This window comes from Phaenicophaeus curvirostris, chromosome 3, assembly GCF_032191515.1.
Source record: "Phaenicophaeus curvirostris isolate KB17595 chromosome 3, BPBGC_Pcur_1.0, whole genome shotgun sequence".
NCBI classification, from domain to species: Eukaryota; Metazoa; Chordata; class Aves; order Cuculiformes; family Cuculidae; genus Phaenicophaeus; species Phaenicophaeus curvirostris.
Window position 1 is genome coordinate 71,315,755 of NC_091394.1, and position 19,581 is coordinate 71,335,335.

The following is a 19,581-nucleotide window of genomic DNA, read 5'->3' on the forward strand; positions in this document are numbered from 1 at the left end:
TATAACCAGAGCATTTTGATTGAGAATTTGGACAAACGATAGTTCTGCTGGCTGTTCTGGCTACTCACTTTAAAAGCTAATGAAAGTCAAACTCTTCAAAAATCTATAGGCATGATCTAACATTCACTGTGGTTACTAGGAGGATCTTACAATTCAAATACATATTTATTGATAGAGCTGAGAGTAAAAAATTTCCAGCACTCCAAAATATCAAAAAAGGTATACAGAGACACTAAAAAAAAATCTGTGTTCCTTCAATAGGCTGTGTTCTACCACAGCCCATGATTTTAGTGTAGAAATATTTTTCCAATAGATATTCACAGATAACTTCCTCTTTACACTACATCTAAGAAATGCGAAAATCCTATCAAGCTTTGTAATATGCTTGCTCATTCTCAAGTGAGTTCAGAACATTCTAGTAAGCAATGGTTAAATCTTACACTTCCTTTTTGGTATCTCTATCCACAAAAATATATTCATTTTCTGGCTTTGACGGGAGGGAGCTGGATTTGCTGGGTGGCTGTTGTGTAAGCATCAACTATACTGGAACCACACTAGGAGCAAGAAACAGGAAGAAACCAGCTGGTAAAACACAGTCACAGGCTGGCAGGAAATCAGTGACTATTTGTCACTCCTTCCAAATAGGAGGAAAACGGTGGCAAATATTCAGTACCATCAAGTATCCAGAAGAGAGATTAAATCTCCTTTTCTCCATGCCAGGATACTCAGAGTTTTACTTCAATGTGGACCATGGCTACTTGGAGGGTCTGGTCCGAGGGTTCAAAGCTGGGATCCTGACAAGTGCAGACTATGTCAATTTAGCACAGTGTGAGACACTAGAAGGTAAGTCGGTTGGTTTATTTCATTTAGGAAGAAATACTGTTGCACAGACCTTTGAAGAAGGGAAGGTAGAAGACTGAAGTATTGAGAATTTATCTTAAAACCCAGAGATAAACTTGATATCCTTTGGAGAACTGTTCTCATATTTAAGTTAATAGCTTTCCATAGAAATTACCCTAGGATTGTACTGACTGTGATTTGCAAAGCAATTCAGATGATGGGATTTTCTAGTTCACTGATAAAGCTTGGAAATTTTGTCCATAGAGTTCCTATGAAGACTGCTAACCTTCTCACAGATTTTAACCATGCTACAGAATTATTCAAGTACAGAAGTTTGATATTTCAGCTGGATAAGGTAGTTCCCAAAATCTTATTAAAAGCTTACCTTTTGGCTCTGAGTTTTTCTATAAAAGATGTATTTTTAGTATGTTATTACTTTATGAGCTTTATGACATTTTACTCACCAGGAAGAGAAAACCAGACTTCACAAAGATAAAACTGAAGTATCCTAAAGCTTTTTTTAAAAAAAAAAAGTTTTTTTCAAGGTGACTTTGCCACAGTAATAAAGAGAACACACACTAGTTTCCAAAACAGCTTTCTGTGGCCAAGACTGGTCACAGCCTGATGAAGACAGACAGGTACAAAGAATCATATGACATAGACGCTTGGCAGGAAAAAAATCTTTCTAAAAGAACATACAGTTTCTTCCCCTGAGTCCAAAATAGAGCTATGATTGTACACTGAAGTAATTTCTGTAACATACACTATATTAAATTAATTTGAAAAAGGAACAAGGAGAAATAATAAGCTCACTCTGTTTTAAGCATTGGGTGCTTAATGTATGCAGTAACAGATTTGGTTAAAAGAGAAGTGCAGAACCTGATGATTTGCATATACAACAGAATTTCAAGACTGTCTAAACTATTAAGATAATATCGATGTAAGTCTGGGAAGGTTGTTTGCCATTCACCTTGCAGATTAAACCAACTACATTTAAATAAATACATGAGGGCATTTACCTGTCAGCAGTATAAAATTCCTGTCATAGTTAGAGAAGAGATTGTCAGTACAGTCAATGGGATCTAGAGACTATTCAACTAACCAAGTACCTGTACCTCCATCAGCTGACAAGCCGAAGAGCTGTGCCAGCTCTCCGTTTCATACATTGGCAGTTTAGACACGCAGAACACATGTATGACATTACTCTGAGAACTGAAATCTGCTCCTTATGTCAGTTGGGCAAAATCAATAGTTTCTGCAGCCTATTTGAATCAACAGTTGCGATCTATGCAACATAAAGACTTTACAGACACTCGTGATATTGTATGTAATTAAGCCAAAATGTCCTGGTCCATGAATATAATGACTTCAGAAAAAGCTAATAGCACGTCAAATATCAACAAAAGACATTGAGGTCAGAATGATTGAATTATTAAGCCTTGCCCTTACTCCACTTATCTCTGCAGAGGAGCTCAATAAACGATGTCATTAAAGGCTCCAAAAAGAAAAAAAAACCTGTAAAATCCTGGTTCTTTCTGAATAAGATGAAAACATGCAGATTTAAATATTTTATAAAACACATAAAAAAAAGGATTTGCCTCAACCTTTCCAGAAGAATACTTGCTAATGTTAAGAATAGTTAAGAAAAACTATTTAAATTTTAAGTCATGCCACAAAAAAGTTACTTACAACCAGGAAGTAGTTTTCAAACTATTCTGAGATAAAGAAACCTTAAATATTATTATGAGTGTGCAACAGATGGACAGATCCCAATAGAGAGGTAAAATTCTTTTCTAAGTTAGATTTATAGTAAAAAGAACAATGACTTTTTTACTTTTGAACCTTCTTCTTTCTAATGTTTATTTAATTTTAGAATGCAAATTATTTTAGCAACAGAAGCAGCAGCCTTCATCAACCTGCCTACAAGCACACCTCTACCACTCATCACTTCCCTTTTTTCTCTATTCAGCTACATCTCTTTCTCTATTGTAGCATTTTCTACATCCTTTAGGCAGCTAACAGATTCCCATTAGTTATCTACCAAATGTGTTATTTGTAAATAAAATATGAGAAGTAGTAGATTTCTACACAAGGCTAAATATACTTCTCTGCACATGTAGGATGTTGTAATATTGAAATTGCACAAGTGTGCAGTGGAGCAAAACTACAGACTCTTACCTTTAAAGTAAAAAATGTAGCTTTATGCATACATTGCATTATTTCCAATTAAAAGATCAAGCATGTGGATTTGTACTGTAGTACTATTGTGATCATTCAATAGAAACTTCAGTTGATGTATTCACATTAAAAGGTGATAAATATACACTATTCTGCATTCTGTGGCATAGCACCACACCATAAAAACCGGCTTAAGTTTAAAATATTATAAATATGCTAAAACAAACAAGCAGAAACAAAATCAAAAGAACCCCAAGTAATCCATAAATAGAATCAAAAAGATCTTTTAATTTTAAAGTGGTTTTGATATCTCTAGAGGGGAAACCATAATGTCAGTGCAGAAGAACCACAAGAGAAACTGCAGATTAGTGCTTTACATCTGCTTGCTAATCACAGAATAAATATAACAGTGAAAGGGAAGAAAAAAAGGAGGATGATAATTACTTATGATACCACTGTGTCCTCTCAATTAAGGCCACACAGAGAGGAGAAGAGGCCTTCAGCTTAACTTAGGCATCCTTTGGAGCTTGTTTGAATTACTCTAATTTCCATGGAGATATCTTGTGGGCTGCAACACTGGCTGAACCATCTACTACACAGCAAGCTACTGCTTAGGCCCTTTATCATCATCTGTTTCAGGGGAATGGGATCCTCAGAGGAATGCTGCCAACAATCTTTGAAGTAGAATACTGGGGGTAGTGGTATTAGATTCAGTGCTTTATTCTTTCCTTCCTCCATTGTACGATGGAAAGACTACTGCTCTGTAGAAGGGAGACCATGTCCCAGAAAGGCAAGCAGCCCAGCCCTGCTCCCACCAACATGACTGAAATAAGTTTGCTGAACTTGCTAGAGCCAGGACACACCAGCACATGCTGGCTGAAATAAAAGTGTAATTGAAAACCAAGGGTAGTTAGCTATCAAAGCAAGGAGTCAGACGAGACTCCACGTGCTTTAAGCTGAGAGATCAGGTTAATACTTTGTTCAAGTTCTCACAATACTCCTTTCTGATCAGCATCATTCCTGTCTTGACTGCATCCATGTTAAACTAGCCTGTAGTATTTCCTCCATAGATTTTGAGAGCCGTGTGGTGCTATACAATGGGCTTCAGCTAGAATTTTCATACCTTATGCTAGGGCACAGATTTTGAAGCCACTCAGCCAATGAAAGAACTGAGGAAGATAGCACAGTCTCGTCAAACTGCTGTCAGTCAGTTGGGTTCAGTTTCTGTTCAGCTCATAGAATCATAGAATCATAGAATTATAGAATCAGAGAATCACAGAATCATAGAATTATAGAATCATAGAATTATAGAATCACAGAACCACAGAATCACAGAATTGTAGAATGGTTTGAGTTGGAAGAGACCTTAAAGATCATCTAATTCCAACCCGGCTGCCATGGGGGGGAACACGTCCCAAGATATCAGGCTGCTCAAGGCCCCATCCAGCCTGCAAATCTAATCATTCTTAATGCCCAAATAATGTAACATTATCCCAACCTATAATTTACAATAGTTTTAATATAGGCTTTGAATATAATAATTCAATATAACAGGGGCTTTTCTAAAAGGAAATGTTAAACTGCTTTGCACACTAAGAATCTATTCAGATGCTTAAACTTGCCTCATGGTGAAAAATGGCTAGTAGAAGAAATTAATTCTTTGGCATTACAAGTGCTTCTTTCAACTACGTTGTGTAATCGACCCTTTTTCCTCAGGTATCAGCGTCAGGAGCTGAGACGGGATATGCCACAATAACCCAGACTTCATGGATCTTAGGGTCTGGTAGTAGAAGCAACAAATCAGGCAAAGCCAAACCTTAAATTCTGCAAGAGTGTAACTGTGCCCTTTCAAGCGCTCCAGTGCAGAAGCCTTTTTGAGCCTAGAATATGAGCCAGGCAAGATGCATTCTCTCTTCTTCAGGCAGCCTGATAACATAAGAGTATATTCTTACATGAGATTTAAATGTTTCATGTGAAACTTTAAATTCTTAACAAATTTAAAGGATGATCCCTATTTATGCACAACAGTCCATAAGTGTGCAGGAGACAAAACAGTCTACATATTACAAAAGTGAAAATTAGGGAAATAAAAACATTGAACAAACCTGAATGGGAATGAGCTCAGGACAGCAGTAATTAACACTATGCTTGATGTGCCTAGAAATGAAAGTTGCTGGTGAAATTTCTGACAAAGGTTTAAATTATTTGAGCTTTCCTGTGGCATGCAGGAAGTCTTATTGGTGGAAGGCAGTATAAATTTGCATTAATTCTGGATTTACTCTGTATTAAAACTGTACCAAAACCATTTCAATAGGGTATGATCAGATGCTTAGCATGAAAATATGTTAGAAATTAGCATTTTTTAATATTTATTTATTTGGTTTGTATATAATATAACAATAGCTTATTCTCATGATCTTCCCTGAATCTAATTCCAGATCTGAAGTTACATCTACAGACTACAGATTATGGCAACTTCTTGGCTAATGAAACTGGTCCTCTCACTGTTTCCACTATCGATGATAAACTGAAAACAAAACTACTCACAGAATTTCATTACTTTAGAAACCATGCTTTTGAACCACTTGCCACTTTTCTGAATTTTGTCACGTAAGTAATATTACTACATAGTTCACCACACAGACTCAAAAATAAAAAAAGCACGGTTTCAAGTTAAAAAATTGTAAATGCATCTTACTGGAATTTCTATCATGTTTCAAAAATGGCAAAATTAATTTTGTACTGCAACATTTACACTCTTTATTTGTTAATATATGTTCTGAAAAATATATTTATGAAGAGCTGTTGTCTTTGCAGCTACTTATTTTGAAGAACAGAAGCAGATTTTTTTCTGTGTATAGTGGCAGGAGGGATGAGAAAAATTGTTATAGTTTTAAAATATAGTTTATATTAGAGAACTGGAAAAAGTTAAGTTTGTGGGTGTGACTCATGCAAGGTTAACAATTGCATGATATACAGGTCAGTGATTTCATTCCTAGGCATGTGGGAAGTTCTAGAATTTTTTTAAAGATGGAAAGATAACACATCATATACTTACGGTACTTTTTGTAGTATTTGAACGTTAAAACCAGAAGAACTTTACCTTGCATATTACAAGAGACTTAGATCCAAGTAGCTTTTTTTAAAAAGTACAAATGTTGTTTGAAGACAAACAAGGAGGAAGTTCTGATCTAATTACAATCACAAACAGATAAAACTTGCAAATGAACGGCTTAAACAACTTCGAGAACAGGGATCTGCTTTACAACTGTGTAACAACATGGTTTAGTAAAATGCCATCCTGATATTTTACCTAACTATTTAATCCCCCTGATCTTATCTTTTTAATATATTATAACAGGTATGCTACACTTTTCAACTTACATTCAAGGAGTACTTTTATCACAGCAGCAAAATAAAGTATCATTATTCTTTTTTTATTATTTTTGGTCCATTGTAGCTGACCAGTTTTAGGCTAATGTACCAATGGGATCTTAAAGACTGTCCTATGACAGATATGACCTGCAGGCACACAATGTTTACCTTTTGTTTCAGGGAAATGAAAGTGAAAATACGAAAATTATGGCAGCTCTTTTCTCACGCTTATTGACCATGTATCTGTATATGTGTATGCATAATCTTTGCATATTGTTGGATTTTTAATAATGGAGACACTATTTTAAGATATTTAACACAATTATTAAATCATTGAACTACATTTCATCAAATCCTCAAGCCCCTTCATAGATTTTGTGTGAGTTCATATAAATCTCTGTATGTCTCTAGCTGTCTTCTGAAACAACAATGCAAGGTAGAATGGCATTCTAGTTATATGACTTTCTCATTTCCGTGTCGCTGACAAAACTCTTATGAGCTTCTCTGACAGTAAAACTAGTGAGAAGCTAACAGAAAAGAAATCTACTGAAAAGAAAAATTTTAGCAATAAAGAAAAAATCTGTGAGAACTTGTTCTTAGTTTTCTTGTGGGAGGATGTTTAAAGCTGAGTGAGAAGAAAGCTCTGAGAATGGTCCACTTGCATGAACTCTGCAGTTTTAGTGCCTAGACTCCCACACGCTTCTTCTCTCTCCAGGTGGTCTATATGAAACCACAAAATCCCAAACTAGAGAAGCTGCTGGCTCAGGTTATTTACTGTCTGATACAACTCACTGTCACGTGATAGAGCTGATCCGCCTTTCACAGTTTTTATGCTTAATATATTAATTTTTCATTTCCCCTTCTTTGAAAGTGTCCCTTTTCCAAAGCAGTCTTGTAGTTTAAAACTCATACTCTGTTACCTACTTGCTATTTAAAACCTTCTGTCTGTTTTTGACAGGACAGTGATACAGTGAATGTACAGCCTTGCAAGTATTGTGGTAATTTCTGACTTTAGAATAATTGCTAGCTTTCAAAAATATGGGGTTTTATTTTTTCTAAGGAAAATTGATTATAAAGATAAATTTATTTTTCTTTTTATTTCAAATATAGGTACAGCTATATGATTGACAACGTAATTCTTTTAATAACTGGCACATTACATCAGCGGCCCATAGCTGAACTTGTTCCCAAGTGCCATCCACTGGGGAGCTTCGAGCAAATGGAAGCAGTCAGCATTGCCTCAAACCCCACTGAGCTGTTCAATGCAATTTTGGTTGACACACCATTAGGTAGGAACACTAAATTACTTATTTTCTTCTCAAAACTACTCATCCTGTATTCTTAAGAATAACTCAGAGGAAGCAGCAAGTTTGCCACTGGATATGCTGTGTTCTGGTAATACAAAACATGAAGTGTGGAGAACACACTTCCGAAGTGTTGTTCAGGACATTTTCTAGTAACAATTATTAACAGCTTCTGCATCAACCTTGGCTAGCAGATGCAAAGAAAACATTCTACTCAAGAAATGCAATGGATATCTTTTATGTACAAAGTAGCCACTGATTTAGAGGACCTAGATTTTTATTTCAACATCTGCATCTATAATTAAAAAATGTAAGATGAAAACTGGCCTATCTCTCAATCAGGATCAAGAAGCAGACAGTTACTAATAAATATTAGATGTTGTGATAGAACCTAGATTCCCTTTTGGGATTTGGGCATGATTCAAACACAGAGAAAATGAGAAAATCCTTGTTTTGAAGACCTAAATCAAAAAGCAAAACAGTCAGGCTTGGGAACATTGCATTCTGAAATGAGGATAAAACTGCACAACATGCTGCAGCAGCCAATGTGGACATAAACCAACCAGCTGTGAGGCAATGCTGGGAAGGGTTCTGAGAATAAGATGGAACTGTATGGATTTGAACATATATGCAACCTTTATGTGTCCTCTTCCTGAGTATGGTGAGGTGGTTTGTGTTCTGCTTCTAAAGAAGGCATGGTGGGTTGACCCCAGACAGAAACTGAACTCAGATTGAGCCACTTGCTCACCCCATGCTCCATCATGCTGTGAGGGGAGAACAAGAAAGAAAAACAGCTCATGGGTTGAGATCACCTACAAAGTAGTGTTGCTGGCAATACAGACCTGTCTTGAGAAAATTAATTGCATATATTATTAATTACTGATCCAGGCATTAGGAAACAAACAGAAAAAGAAAGAAACATCTACACACTTTTTTTTTAAACATCATTTTCCCTCCCTTTCCCACTCCTTCACTCCAGACTCCTTTCCTTTCCTCCCAGGTCACACTTAGTCCCTTCAGAGAGCAACCAATGGTAAAAGCAATTGGGGGAGTCAGTACATAATTATCTCTGCCACTTCTTCATCTTCACACTTATGCACTATTTTGCCATGAGTTCCATGCAGCTGCTGTTCCAGTCAGGAGTATCTGCTCCAGTGCAGGTTCTCCACAGGCAGCAGAAAGTACCTGTTCCGGTGCCACTGAGAGACTCCTCCTCTTGCTCTGGCCTTGGTGCTCCCTCTGCTCTTTCTCAAAAATTTTTCCCTTGTCTTTTCCGCATCCCGCATTTTTTGCCCTTTCTTACATATGTTTTCCCAGAAGTGCTACTTGCTTGGCTGAGGGGCACCATTGTGCCCTGAAGAGGGTGTGTTGGAGCCAGCTGGAACTGGTTGTGTCTAGCATGGTGTAGCCCTGGTTTTCCCTCACAGAGGTGGCCCTGCAGCCCTCCCCACCTGCATCCAGGCACTGACACCGAGTACAGTGAAACTGGAGAAGACACACAGAAGGACAGCTAAAAGGAACAAGGGGATAGCAGTGCCATGTGGGAACAGACTAAACACTAGTTGGATGGTCGTATTCAAAGACTAGTGGTCAATGGCTCGAAGTCCAGATGGAGACCCGTGACCAGTGGTGTCCCTCAGGGCTCCGTACTGGGACAGGTGCTGTTTAGTATCTTCATCAATGATATTGTTAGCAACATTGAGAGCACCCTCAGCAAGCTTACAGATGACACCAAGCTGAAAGGTGTAGTTGCCACACTGGAAGGATGAGATGTCATCTAGAGGGACCTGGATAGGCTGGAGAAGTGGGCCTGTGAGAACCTCATGAGGTTCAACAGGGCCAAGTGCAAAGCCCTGCACCTGTGTTGGGGCAATCCCCATTGTCAGTACACGATGGGGGGTGACGTGTTTGAGAGCAGCCCTGCAGAGAAGGACTTGGGGGTGCTGGTCGATGAAAAGCTCAGCATAAGCCAGCAATGTGTGCTCACATCCCAGAAGGCCAACTGCATCCTGGGCTGCATCAAAAGAAGCATGGCCAGCACATTGAGGGAAGTGATTCTGCCTCCTTATTCCTCTCTTGTGAGACCTCATCTGGAGTACTGTGTCCAGTTCTGCAGTCCTCAATGTAAGAAGGATACGGAGCTGTTGGAATGGGTCCAGAGAAGGGCTACAAGGACGATCCAAGGGCTGGAGCACTTCCCATATGAGGACAGGCTGAGGGAGTTGGGCTTGTTCAGCCCGCAGAAGAGAAGGCTCCAAGGAGATCTTGTAGTGACCTTCCAGTACCTGAAAGGAGCCTACAAGAAAGCTGGAGAGGGACTATTCATAAAGGCTTGTGGTGATAGCATGAGGGGTAATGGGTATATATCCACTCTTCCATTGTCATTGTTTGTGACACCACTCTTCTGCTGGTTATGAATACAATATCTTTTAGCAGTCCAGCTGCACAAATGAACTTCATCCTCTGCCTCCTGTTGAAAAGCTTGCTCTTTGGCCAGGTATGCAGAGGACCTGGAAGAACAGATGGTCAAGGTCAAAGCTTGTGGCCCTTACTAGTTGCAACTTGTTGCCTTTCCCCCACTACAGACAAACCCAAAGAGGAAGAAGGAAAATAGGAAAGAGGATTTGTCTTAACAATTGTGGAATACCTGCATGATTTAAGGCAAAAATTATGTTCTGCACTTGAAAATCTCCCTAATGCCTAAATCATACCCTTTAGAGAAGATTAGAGCTTTCATTAGCATTTCTCTTCTGATTCTCATTGGAGATGTGGACTCTGGCTGCAGCACTGACTGATTCCCCTCACAGCAGATTCTCTTTAAAAAGGAGAGAGTAGTGGGATAAGGGGAAAATCAAGAGAATTTTTTTCCCTCTCTGTTATATCACTCTTTCTTGTACAACAGAAACCTCAGATCCTTGCTTACATACAGGTGAATTGACATAGACAACAGATGCATATTAACAGCATGTAGATTTTTACTGCAATATAACAAATTCTGTTTTCAGCTGCTTTCTTTCAAGACTGCTTATCTGAAAATGACCTGGATGAAATGAACATTGAAATAATGCGCAACAAACTGTACAAGGCAAGTTATGCAACATAAGGAGAATACCTGGGGTTTTCCAAAGTGTCTCAGAAAATGTGGTCAGTATCATTAACCTTGTTTTATGGCTGAGGAAACTTAAGCATAGTGAGATAAAGTAAGCTGTCTAAGGTCACCCAGTTGATAAGTCCAGGAATCAAATCCATGTCCTAGCATTTGTACTCCACTGTTTGGAGAGTTTTAAAATTTTAGGTCTGCATCCAAATTCTAATTTGATATCTCATTAATGAAAATGCTTTAGATGTCAGGCTAATATCTAGATCCATTTGTTTATCAATAACTCAGTTATCCATCAAATACTCTAGAATTGTTTGCTCCTAAATGAGCCAAGACAGGCTTTTAGCTAAAATTTATTTTTATCTATAAAAGGTAGATATGATTTGAAAAGGTCTGGTTGCTTTGAGTCTAGATAACACTATTTTACTTAAAGGATTTGTTCAATTTTGATTCCTTTTAAAATTATCTCTAGCATTCCTACAGAACGCCGCTTTAAGGTTATGCATCTAACATGTCTTGCATTTTCAAAATACCTTACAAACATTAGCACACAGGTCAATACTCTTAGCATGGCCTCTTTAAAGACTGTACATATTTCATTTTATTAATGGTTCCTCCAGGCACATTCTCTCCCAATTCTTTGTTATCTTTGTTTCACAGTGAATGACTTAGACTGCAGGAATTATTCTTACAGTGATCCAATTGCACTAGGGAGGAAGAAAAAAAAATATTCTGTTTGTCTAACAAATTATACTTATAAATTCCCAAGCCAATATTTGATTCTTAAATGTTCTGCTACTTCCTCTCATTCAAAACAATATCATTTATGCACAAGTGGTTTAATTCTTTCACAATACTACTAAACCAGAAACTCCTTTTCCATTCGATAGCATACAGATTTGATTCTTATATCTTATGTGGATGACCATACATTTATACTTATTAAATCTATTTTTGTTGTTTTGTTGTTTTTTTCTCATCCTTCTATATATCAAAGGAATCATTTTTCAAACACTTCTGAATTATTAATGTATCCTTTCTCCTCTGCTTCAGCTGTCAATGTGATCAATTATGTTTCAGCTCTGCTATCAGATAGCAATATACAAAACCTAATGCATAATCCCATGCAGTTGATCCCCCTTGAGTTGTCTCTACTTAAAATTCATGTACTTGCATAGTTAGTGACAGCTTCTTTTAACAAGATTGCTTGAAGTTGTAGCAAAGGCATTTTGATAAAATCAGTGCTGCCCAAGACAGTGTTTTGGGGGATGGGCAGGTTGGGGGAACAGCATCTCTGAGATATTCAGGGTCCTTCCTGCACGGGTATTTTGAAATAAGTGTGAAGGCCAGTATCCTTAATAGACCAGGGGGCTCTGCAGACCAGTATTACAAAAGCTTTGTCCGCTGTTCTGCCCTAATCCAGGGTTTAGGGTAGAGCAGTAGGGATTAGTTTGTGTATCCTCATAGTGCTGGCCCAACAGCTGTGGCATATTCCCAAACCCCCTCCTCCACGCTATAAATGCAGAATTTCCTTCAGCCCTCTGCTTATTGTGCAGTGGAAGCTCAATGGAACTCATGGAGATCCTTCTTTAGAGAGCAAAGAAAACAAGGTTTGTCCTATAACAATTTTTGAAAACATTTGAACACGCAATGCAAAAACAAGACCTTTGCCTTATAATATTTCAACTTTCAATCCAGCAAAGTAATTAAGCCTATACTTAGGCAGAATTATCACATTTAATGGAAGTATTTAAAAATGAAGTTCATGACTATGGGCTGTGCTGGTCCAGGTCTTATGTAGCATTTAATATATTTCTCTTCTGCTTTCATGTAGTCTTATCTCGAGGCATTCTATAAGTTTTGTGAAAAGCAAGGTGGTACTACAGCAGAAATAATGAGACCTATTCTTGAGGTAAGAAAAAATCAGTCTTTGTACATGAAAGTATTCCACAATGTTTTCTTAATTCAATTATTGTTTACCCTGTTCCTTCTCTCTCCATTTACAAAGCTATCTGTCAAATGTTTGTTTCTCCTCTAAACAATAACTGTTTTTCTAAGATGTAATAAAGACTTTACTTTAGGATGATTTTTATCTCTTGTCTAGAGAAGCAGCTATACTCTATTACCATGGAGTATTTATTCTCAGTTAATATTTTCTATAATAGAGAACAGAACTGAAAAATTGGTTCTTTAATCTCAAAATGTTGTCCCATAATTTTTTTATTTGTATTATGTAGAAAAACTAAAAAAGCCATTTGTTATTACATCTCCTAGCTTAAAATTAAATTTGGGATACCTAAGGTCTGTCACTACTGTATATTTAATAATCAATAAGTTTTAAGCTTTGTGGTACTATTATGTTTGTTTACTCTCCTATTAAGATTAATGTTTGGAGTTGGACTTGAGTGACCTTTGAAGCTAGAGTCATACAGAAAAGTTCATTTTATGTTTTACTTTTGCCTCGACTCAGAAAATTTTAATATTTATTTTTTCCATGACATACATATACAAAATTCCTAACACCCTCCTCCGGAAGTATATCTGCAGCATACTGAATGATATATTTTTTTATCTCTTATTGTAGTAAAAGATGCAGAAATTCTTAAAATTGAGTTCTCAGTATTCAGCTGCATTTTTTCCCACGTGTTTTACCACATTTCTTTGCAGAGTTTGAGAGCCAGATCACCCAGGAGTCTTGGGGATAAGCAAAACTCACACTCTGGAAACTGAGCAAAATTTACGGAACTCTGATGATATCATACTAAAAGTTTGTATTATAGAGAAAGATATTAACCCTGGGAGCTTACCCCTGAAGGAAGAATGAGCCTAAATTACATCTTACAAAACAATGTCTAAAAGGGAATACAATTTCATTATTTATTTAACCAGGTCATAATGTTTCAGTTTCTATTCTAAGGAAAATATCCTTAATCAAGTTAAATCAACCAGAAATTAAATATTTTGAATATTTTCCTTCTGAAAAATAAACATCAAAAGACTGGCTGGCAGAGGTAAAGTCATTTCCCACAGCTGAATCAGATTTTTCAAAAAGTTCATTTTTAGCTAGACATTCATGCTGAGAGCAGATTACTCACCAATATTACTTTAAGCATGTTGTAAAACTCTCTATATACCAGTGGTATACAGTTGGTGGATAATAAGCTACTTTAAAATTCCTACATAATGCCAATCACTAGAAGGATAAACTTTTCTGTAGATTTTCTTTCCTACAAAATTTTAATAATCTTAAGACACACATAGAGCAGATGGTTAATGTTTTAATTAACAAAAGTCAAAGTTTAATTTTTCCAAATAATATTTGCTATTTATTCTGCAATTGCATGTGGAAGCCTACCAACCTGTCCCTGTCAGAATGAGGCTGAGATAACAGTCACATTAAACTTCCAGAGGGCAGACTTTGGACTGTTCAGAAGGCTGGTTGGCAAAGTACCATGGGAGACAGTCCTTAAGGGCAAGGGAGCCCACGAGGGCTGCATGCTCTTCAGCACTCAAGATCACCTGTTCCATGACTTTCCCTCGCACTGAGGTCAGACTGACAGGCCTGTAGTTCCTTGCTTCCTCCTTGCGACCCTTCTTGTAGATGGGCACAACATCAGCCAGCCTCCAGTCCAGTGGAACTTCCCCAGTCAGCCAGGACTGTTGTAAGATGATGGAAGGGGTTTTGGCAAGCACATCCACCAGCTCCCTCAATACTCTTAGATGGATCCCATCTGGCCCCATAGACTTGTGGGCATCTAGCTGGACAAGCAAGGCTCTGACCACCTCCTCTTGGATCATGGGAGCTTTGTTCTGCTCCTCTGACTCCTGGGGATGTATACACTGACAATTTCTCTTCCACCATGGACAACAAATGTTGCATTTTTAACCCTGAATCTAGCAAGGAACTGCAGGACTGCACTGCAGCTAGTGATGTGCCTGTTATTAGGGTCTCATTCTAATTGTCAAGTAGCAGGCATGCTACTTTAGTTTCCCATATGGAAACTAAAGCACTTAGGAATCACATCCTGTAACTCCACATCTACCTGAAGCATTCAAATAGCCCAAGTCACCAAGGGACTGAATCATGGCCTTGCTCACCACGAAGAACACCACATGCCAATAATTTGATGAATTGAGAGGTCTATATGGATGGGACTAATCCTGCAAATTTTCTCAGTCTGGAAGCCACCAAAAGGAGGTTTAAACCTGGCAATTTGTGGCAATTGTGTCTGACCATATTTTTTTTTCCCCAAAATATCAGAAATCTAACAGCTTTTTTCTATAGGCCTTTAACAAGTTAAAAAAACAAAGCATTTGTTCTTCTGAAAAAGTTTCACTAGGGCTGATATGCCTGTTCATATTAATAAGGCAAGTGAAATTTGGCCTTGTTATTCATTAGCTAGAAATCTTTTCAAGCACACTTATTTTCTTCTAGTTATTACTCTATTGTTTACTCATTTTCCTTACTCTGAAGTCAGTGCCAGAGGGCAGCTGGGTCCCTGTTACAGTGTGTTCCAGAACACAGGATTAGGAACTATGAAAATGTGCTTAAGTGCTGAAGTTGTAGAAACTGTTTTGCAACTGCAGTCTTACAGAAAAAAAAATATTTTTTTTGTTTAAAATAGTTCAAAAGTTCACAGCATAAGAAATTTTGTAGGCTTCTTAAATTGTGTATAGATCTTATATGCTCCCCTTGGAAGATTTTCCTGCATAATTTGTGCAGTTAGCAAGGGCTCTGCTGGACTTACAACATGAAAGTAAGTAATAAAGGAAAGAAATAAAATCATGGTCAATTTAGATTTCAAGACAGAAGAATAGACTTAAATCAGACAGAATTGAGTAAGATTACCTTTATTTACCATTATATTTTTAATTAATACTCTAGGCATGACAAATGAAATTTTGTCTTATACAGAAGAATAACCAGATATGAAGATATTAGAATGACTTTCAGTCTACTGTTGCAGGAAAAATACAGATATGACAGGCATCTAAACCTGGCAGAAGAAATATAGCCTTTGATTCTATGAGTTAAAAATTAACTGTTATTTGAAACACTTGAAAACTTTAACTTGGGAAGTAAACAGCCTCTTCCACCTTATTCAATTACTGTTTTAAATATTTGCATTCAGAAACTATTTTTTTTTTCAGAATTTCCATTCAACCCTTCCTCTCAAGAGCACTCTGAGTTACCCCAGATTCTTGGTCCTTTCCTGTACTAGTATTATTCATAACAGCATTATTTCATAACTTCAGAAGGATGTGTGAGGAGATTTATTGTTGTCAACATCTGAGTAACTAGATAAGGAAATGAGGAAGTAGCAGAGATATTTTCAGTACAAAAAATCACAGAATAAAAGCTGTGCTTGCAAAGCACTTTGATTTTCTAGTTAAAATGTAACAAGTAATTGCAAATAAGTATTTAGGATTTTTAAAATAAGGTATGTTTCTGATGCTCTGAAGTCCACTTTAAGTTTCCATAGTTTAGCTTACTGAAAAAAAACCCAAACATATCCCAACCTTAATCTAGGATGAGCTCTCTAATAGTATCTCTTTATTCTTTTTTTTTCATATTAAGTTTGAGGCAGACAGGCGTGCTTTTATCATCACCATTAATTCATTTGGCACCGAGCTGAGTAAAGATGACCGAGAGAAGCTGTATCCAGCCTGTGGAAAGCTGTATCCAGAAGGCTTACACCTGTTGGCCAATGCAGATGACTACGAGCAAGTGAAGTGTGTTGCAGATTACTATGCAGTATGTAATCTAATTTCTTAAAATGAAAAGCCAAAACCAAATACTCGCATTACTTTACTGGCATCTCTTGATGCCAGCAAAATTTTAAAGAGTATTCATGTAAGTTAAAAGCATTTTTGAGAAAAAAACTCCAAACAGCAACGATACAAAAGATCCCATAAAGATGTATATGGAATCAAAGTATGAAGACATAATATATATTATTACCATAGTCTGATACGAAGTTCCTCTTACAGTGGTGTTTAAATAAGACCAAATCACTTTCTAGTAAAAAATACTCTTCCTACTTCGTTAAATCTCCCCCAGCTGAGATTCACTTCATAACTGCTGCCTCCAAGATTTTGGAGGAAAAGCATAATTAATTTTAAAATGAGCTGACCAAACAATTCATGTCACAGATGAGTGCAAAACTGATTTATTGCTAGTGTACCGTTAAAAATGCCCTTCTGAAAAGTTTTCTCTGAATCATTGATTGAATCAAAGAAGTAGATGAAGCTGTTAATATTCATGCAATTAGTGTTGTTATTGAAGATTAATCAATATGCAACACTTGGCTCTACAAATTAACTGTGGTAGTCTGACTGCCTATAATATTTAAGCTACCTTCAAGTAGGCACACAAAACAATGATGTCTGGTCTACCGTTTTCTCCACAGAACAAACAAAGCTGGAGATGCTCATCTGTTCCTATGCATAAGCAGAATGTAGAAGCATGTGTCACTGTGTCAGTGTGGTACAAAGCAAGTCTATGCATATGATAATGGGATATTTAGATGAATTTGGAAACCATTGTTCTGCTGCCTTATAGAAAAAGCAACCAATACACAGAGAAGCAAATGACAGAAATGTAACACATAAGAAATGAAATCAAATATTCCAGAATATTCCAGGATGACATATCAGACTAATGGATTTATATACAATATTAATGTAGATAAAGTAAAGCCAGCTGACTATGGAAATTAAATGAGTAGCAATGTGATGATCAGGCTTCAGAGGTTTGGCTCCACTTACAGCTCCGGCTCTGGTGGATACTATTTGTGCAAGAAGTTCAGTGCTCTTTGTCCAGAGGAGTGAAAGGTCACATTCTACAATAGGTCTTTTTTTACTGCCTTTAAATTGTAGGACATGCAAGTAAGAGATACAAGAACAAATGTGATTTTTCTTTCTTTTGCTGACTAAACAATTTTAACTTTTGATTTATGTAGAACTGTAATCTGTACATGAGTTCTACACAGAAAGATTACTTAACATAGATTCATTAATGAAGTGATGTAAGGTATCTGTGCTGCACAGTATGTAAAAGTACCTTATTTCCATTGGGTGACTATCTATGCTTTTAGGAGTACAAGGCTGTGTTTGAAGGTGTGGGGAGTGGCACTGGAGAAAAGACACTGGAAGATGCATTTTTTGAACATGAGGTAAGAGCTTCTAACTTAAAAAATCAAAATGAAAGTCACCCATCTGGAATAACATCTAAAAGAAAGAATGAGGTACTAGGCTTTTGATTCTACTGTACCAATTCATTCCGCTTTGTATTAAAGAACACAGTATTTCTACAGCTGTCAACATTTGGCTGAATCAAATTAGAAGGATTTACTTTTTTAAATAAAATAAATCCCAGGACACCCTTTTGAGGAATAATTATAGAGCTAAACAATAAAAATCATGTTTTCCTTCTATAATATTTTATCATAACACTTGTCTCATCTTTTCCACAGGTAAAGCTGAATGTGCTTGCATTCAACAACCAGTTTCATTTTGGAGTATTTTATGCCTATGTAAAGTTAAAGGAACAGGAATGCAGGAATATTGTATGGATTGCTGAATGCATTTCTCAGAGACACAGAACCAAAATTAATAATTACATACCAATTTTCTAAATCTGAGCATTTATAATTTTACAATGCCTGAAGATGCCTTATTTCATTGAAAAGTTAACTCTTATCAGTTAATTGTATTAATGATCCTTCCTTGAAAAAAATAATGTAATTAGAGATATGAGTATTTAATAAGGAAATATTAATGGTCTTATTAATAATTATTGTTCATAAATTTCTTCCTCACTGTGTCCATTTAAATTATATTGATCAATAAAAACTCCCTGCAAAGTCTTACATACATATTCCTTCTCTTTTATGGAAACAACAGAAAGGGTCATTGGACACTGGAACAGGCTGCCCAGGGAGGTGGTTGAGTCACCTTCCCTGGAGGTGTTTAAGGCACGGGTGGACAAGGTGCTAAGGGGCACGGTTTAGTGTTTGATAGGAATGGTTGGACTCGATGATCCATTGGGTTTCTTCCAACCTGGTTATTCTATGATTCTATGATATATCAGTGATGTCTGAAAAGCTCTTTAATGGCTTAATTTTGATCTGGCTGTTTTGTCAAAGGGACAGCTAAACCACGACTTTTACCTTACATTTACAGCCTTCTTCATGGCATACAAGATTGTATGAAGGACACAACACACAAGTAAGAGAGAAACTTCAGGGCTACTCCAAGATTCCCCTTAAGGAATCTCAAGAGAGAGATTCCTTAATCTTTCTAACTGTGACACCTCTCTGTGGCTAGATGTAAATAAGTAACTTCATTTTCATGACATTTTCTTCACGTCCTCCTTTATGGTCACATGAGGAGCACTGTGAGGAATAAACAATGGGTGTCTGATACATTTCACAGCAATGCATTATCTCCTCCCTGCACTCCAAAGACACTGTCTTCATATATGCTTTAGGGAAGATTATGAAATATGAATGAAAATACCAGCCAAGTCTGTATCAGTTTTACATCAGATACAAACAACACCAGCTCTGAGCTATTTGAGGATCTGGCTAAGATCACTAACTAAAAATAGAGTGAACAGTTGAAGCCAGATTGTAGCAGGACAAGATTAATTCTGCTGAAGAAAAAGGAAGGATTTTGAAAGCAATATCAGTATTCTTCCTTCCTACTCCATTCAAAAAAATTGCCCTCTTATCTTTGAAATAAGCCATACCTTGATTTTCTGCATGACTCCTTAGTTTCAGG

At 37.0% G+C, this 19,581-nt stretch overlaps 1 protein-coding gene across 1 annotated transcript; it reads left to right on the forward strand.

Moving 5' to 3' along the window:
• The first annotated feature begins 556 nt into the window (after positions 1 to 556).
• On the forward strand, positions 557 to 18,482 carry ATP6V0D2 (ATPase H+ transporting V0 subunit d2). Its single transcript, XM_069854319.1, has 8 exons — positions 557 to 843; positions 5,457 to 5,628; positions 7,504 to 7,682; positions 10,703 to 10,782; positions 12,632 to 12,709; positions 16,376 to 16,552; positions 17,895 to 17,972; positions 18,273 to 18,482. The coding sequence occupies exons 1-8, from the start codon at positions 714 to 716 to the stop codon at positions 18,432 to 18,434; spliced, it is 1,056 nt and encodes a 351-aa protein (XP_069710420.1). The 5' UTR covers positions 557 to 713; the 3' UTR covers positions 18,435 to 18,482.
• Positions 18,483 to 19,581: the final 1,099 nt, after the last annotated feature.